The sequence below is a fragment of the Apaloderma vittatum genome, unplaced genomic scaffold (genome assembly GCF_000703405.1).
Source record: "Apaloderma vittatum isolate BGI_N311 unplaced genomic scaffold, ASM70340v1 scaffold33826, whole genome shotgun sequence".
NCBI lineage: Eukaryota > Metazoa > Chordata > Aves > Trogoniformes > Trogonidae > Apaloderma > Apaloderma vittatum.
The window spans coordinates 6,437-10,512 of record NW_009722840.1 but is presented as its reverse complement, the minus strand read 5'-3'; the positions used below and the strand labels follow the sequence as shown (position 1 = coordinate 10,512).

Here is a 4,076-nt window from a genome sequence, read left to right as displayed (position 1 = left end):
GCTAAATACGCTGAGCTCTTGAGTAATTTGCTGGCGCCAAGAGACAAAGGCTGAATCAGAGCATTTCCCCAGATGGTTGCAGCTATCTTGGAAGAACTGATTATTTCAGAGCAGGACTGCAGCTCGCATTATTCTACCGAGCAGAATGTGACCCAGTTTCCCCAGGATGCAAGTGAAATTGTCATCGCTTCAAGATAAGTGGCTGGGGGGTTAAAACTTGAAACAAATCGGACTGTAACAGCAACAAAACAGCCGTGTTGGTGGAGGCCAAACAGCTGAACTTCCCAGCTACCGGTGGTTCTGAGCAAGTGCAATGCTGCTGCTCTGCCCTCCAGGGGGGCAGAGCCAGGGGGCGTGGGTGGGGACCTTCAAGCACAGGCCCACCAGAGGCACTCTTCTTGCGCACTGCCTTCTGCCTCCCACCCACAGGATGCGCCGGCTTTCCTGCCCCGTAGCAGTGGCAATGGTTTCTTCGTTCCTTCAGCTTCCTCTGAGCTGCTACCTGCTTAATGGGAAGTAAAATGTGCTGTGAGTTTTCTCACTGTGAAGTGAACTTGGTGGTGTCTGGCCAGCCTTTTTTATTTATTTGCTTTACTGATATATTTTATATATATATGTCTATCAGTAAATATATACTTTACACACTTCATACATATATACGTTCACTGTGATGTATATATTAAAAATTATATAAAAGAAAATAAAAACATTTAGCCATTTAAGATAGCTGCTACCGTCTCTGATGGTAGTTATCTGTAATTTTGTCCTGATAATATTGTCATGTATCCCACTGGAGAAGCAGGAGCCCAGGCCCCTCAGCTCTGCGGCCAGGCAGCCCCTCAGTGCTGGCGGGCGAGGCTTTGGGTTCTGGGCAGGGCTTGGGCTTCTCCTCTCCCTTCTAGTTGCTCGCTGGCACAGGAGGGGGAGCAATGCTCTTCTCATGCCTCTCTAAGGAGCTGTGGACCACAGAGAGGAGATGGCACTTTGCCTGTCCCACCCTTTCCCCAGGACCCCCCAGACCGGTGTAACGGTGGCCACCCCGTGGTATCGCTTAGTTCCTGGCACCGCCAACTCATCCTTCCTCAGTATCTCTCGGTAACACCGCTCTGATGGTTTTAGCTAATGCCTCGGGATCTGCCTTTGCACTGGTCCGTTAGCCATAACCCATAATTAGGCCACCCAGTGGGACTCCATTAATGCTTAGACACTGGAGGATGTGAGCTGGAAAACAGGTTGTTTGTTTTCAACAAACATGAGCAAATAAAGTGATGTTGGCTTTCTGATTTTATGCCCTGCTAGGGAAATTCCTGAGCAGGGTTGGTTATTTTTAGTTTCTAAATATCCTTAATAACCCTTGTAAAAATGCCGGTCTGCTTGCCCAAATAGGACATTAAGGAGTTATATTTACATAGATGGAGACAGCGACTGTCAATTGTTTTTGTGATTCAAAGCTTTGTGATGAGAACACAAGAAATATATGCAGTTAAAAACCAACTGTTAGCCGCCCACCACCACTCAGCACTGCATGCCTCGGACATTACCAGGGAATTCCATTTTTTTAATCCTGACACTTTTCCAAGAGACACAGACACATCCTTAACTGACGTCAGTCAGGACCGCCCAGCAAAGCTAAGCGGAGCTCTACGTGAGGAGCCAGCTCCCTAATTTCTATCTATTTGTATTAATTTAAAAGCCATTGCACCGCATTGCTCAGGAAACTACTTTGCTACGTTAAAAAAAAAAAAAAGAACAACGTAAGTCTAGATGCAAAGAAAATCTCTCCACTGCAGAAAGAAGGCAAATATAACTCCATATTTTCTTTTCTTTTTCTGATTTATTTTAGGCAAGAAATCCTTCAGCATGTCGACGTAATAAAAAATTTTTCTCTGACCAAGAGCAGTGTTCGGATTGGACAGCTGATGCATTATGACTATTCCAGCCATAAGTATGTTTTCTCGATCAGCAATAACTTCAGATCGCTGCTTCCTGACGTGTCGCCCATCCTGAACAAGCATTACAATATCTGTGCCGTGGTTGGAAATAGTGGGATCCTCACCGGGAGCCAGTGTGGGCAAGAGATAGATAAGTCTGATTTTGTTTTCCGTTGCAATTTTGCTCCAACGGAGGCTTTCCAAAAAGATGTCGGAAGGAAAACCAATCTCACGACCTTCAACCCCAGCATCCTAGAGAAGTATTACAACAATCTTCTGACCATTCAGGATCGCAACAACTTCTTTTTAAGTTTGAAAAAGCTAGATGGGGCCATCCTTTGGATCCCTGCTTTTTTCTTCCACACGTCAGCAACGGTCACGAGAACACTGGTCGACTTCTTCGTTGAGCACAGAGGGCAGCTGAAAGTCCAGTTGGCTTGGCCGGGAAACATAATGCAGCACGTTAACAGGTGTGTGTTCTCACCTTGCATTTAACGTGTCAAAATATGTACAAATACAACGCTTGGTTTTTCACCCAAGTGAGTGAGTTCGGGGCAGCAGAGGGAGAGGCTGCAGGAGCAAACCTCCCCTCGTGGAAGAGCTTCTCAGCCGGCAGACAAGGATGCTGACAGACAGCTGAATGGCGATAAACGATAAATCGGAGGAGGGTCACGTTGCCACGTCGTTAAGAAATGCCCATGTGAGCAGGAGCCAGTGAACCATACTTTCCTAGATAACACACTCCCTCTCCTGCTCAACAACCAGAAGCATTCAAAAAGGGATGACGAGAGACTGTGGGTCAGGTTGTTGCAGACTGACCTGAAGAGCAGGCTTTGCCTGCTACCAGCTCCCAGCTCTGATAGTGTCCAGGCAGTAACTTATTTTTCCTTGCACCCCAGACTAACACGTCTTCCTTTTTTCCCACAGATACTGGAAGAACAAACACTTGTCGCCCAAGCGGCTGAGCACAGGTATTCTCATGTACACCCTGGCTTCTGCCATATGTGATGAGATCCACTTGTACGGCTTCTGGCCCTTTGGGTTCGACCCCAACACAAGGGAGGACCTCCCGTACCACTACTATGATAAGAAGGGAACAAAGTTCACGACCAAGTGGCAGGAGTCCCACCAGCTGCCTGCAGAGTTCCAGCTGCTCTACAGGATGCACGGTGAAGGACTGGCCAAACTCACCTTGTCCCATTGTGCCTAAGAACCTAAATCTTGAAGTGCCAAATGATTGTCTAAAAAAAGTGCCCAAAACCGAATTAAACATTCTTCAGATCTAATTCTAAAAAAAAAAAACCACAAAAAAACCCCACCATCCTGAAATATTTTCCGTAATGTAAAGATGCTTTTTAGTCACGCTTGTCACTGCTCATCAAAGGGTTTAAGCGTATTTAGCAGCGCAGAAACATTTATCAGATTCTGTGGATGCTATTCATGCAGCAGCAAAGTTGAAGTATTTGGCATTTATAGATATGCCACTGAGTATGTTTTCAGATATTTTCATATTTTAGCGTTCTGCTAAATGCCCTAAATTTCTTAATTTTATTGTTCCTTCCCAATTAGAACTAGAAATGCGAATTTTAAAAGGTTTTGCTTCTTTTGTATATGTTGCTCTCAGTAGCTCAGCATACACATACTGCCGTGGCCAACCGGGAAAGCCACGGCGAATTCCAGTTCATTGTCACCTGCAAGTTCTTCAGTGTGGATCCTGATATCCACCACTTGCATATTTTCATATTTACTGAATTTTATGTATTTTTTTAAAAGAATAATGTGAAGAAGGTCACAATATGGCTCGTACCTTAGCTAGGTGTTTAGATTGCTCTCTGAATAATTCAGCATTTTAATTCAATTAAAGCGGAGACGGAGGTGCCAGCCTGCCCTGCTCTCAGTCCCTGGCTCCGCTGGGCCCCCCGGGCTGGGCAGCAACGGGAGCTTCAAAACTGTTTTTTAAGGGGAAGCAAGCACAGCAGGAGTGCAGGGGAGAGGAATTACAGTTACCAAATTTCCCCATTTCCATCTCTAAATCTGCAGCCAGACAACAAAATCAGTGGCCCCGTTTTCTGGTCCCCAACAGCCATCCCAGGCAGCCAAAGGAGGACACGGCTTCCTCCATGCCACTGAAGATGGGGCTGTTTG

At 45.9% G+C, this 4,076-nt stretch overlaps 1 protein-coding gene across 1 annotated transcript; it reads left to right on the top strand.

The window, feature by feature from the left end:
* Positions 1-1,790: 1,790 nt before the first annotated feature.
* Positions 1,791-3,242, top strand: ST8SIA3 (ST8 alpha-N-acetyl-neuraminide alpha-2,8-sialyltransferase 3; the record flags this gene model as incomplete). The annotated part of the gene is made up of 2 exons (XM_009871895.1): positions 1,791-2,401; positions 2,859-3,242. Coding segments are annotated over 2 exons (894 nt in total), but the record flags the coding sequence as incomplete, so codon positions are not given.
* Positions 3,243-4,076: the final 834 nt, after the last annotated feature.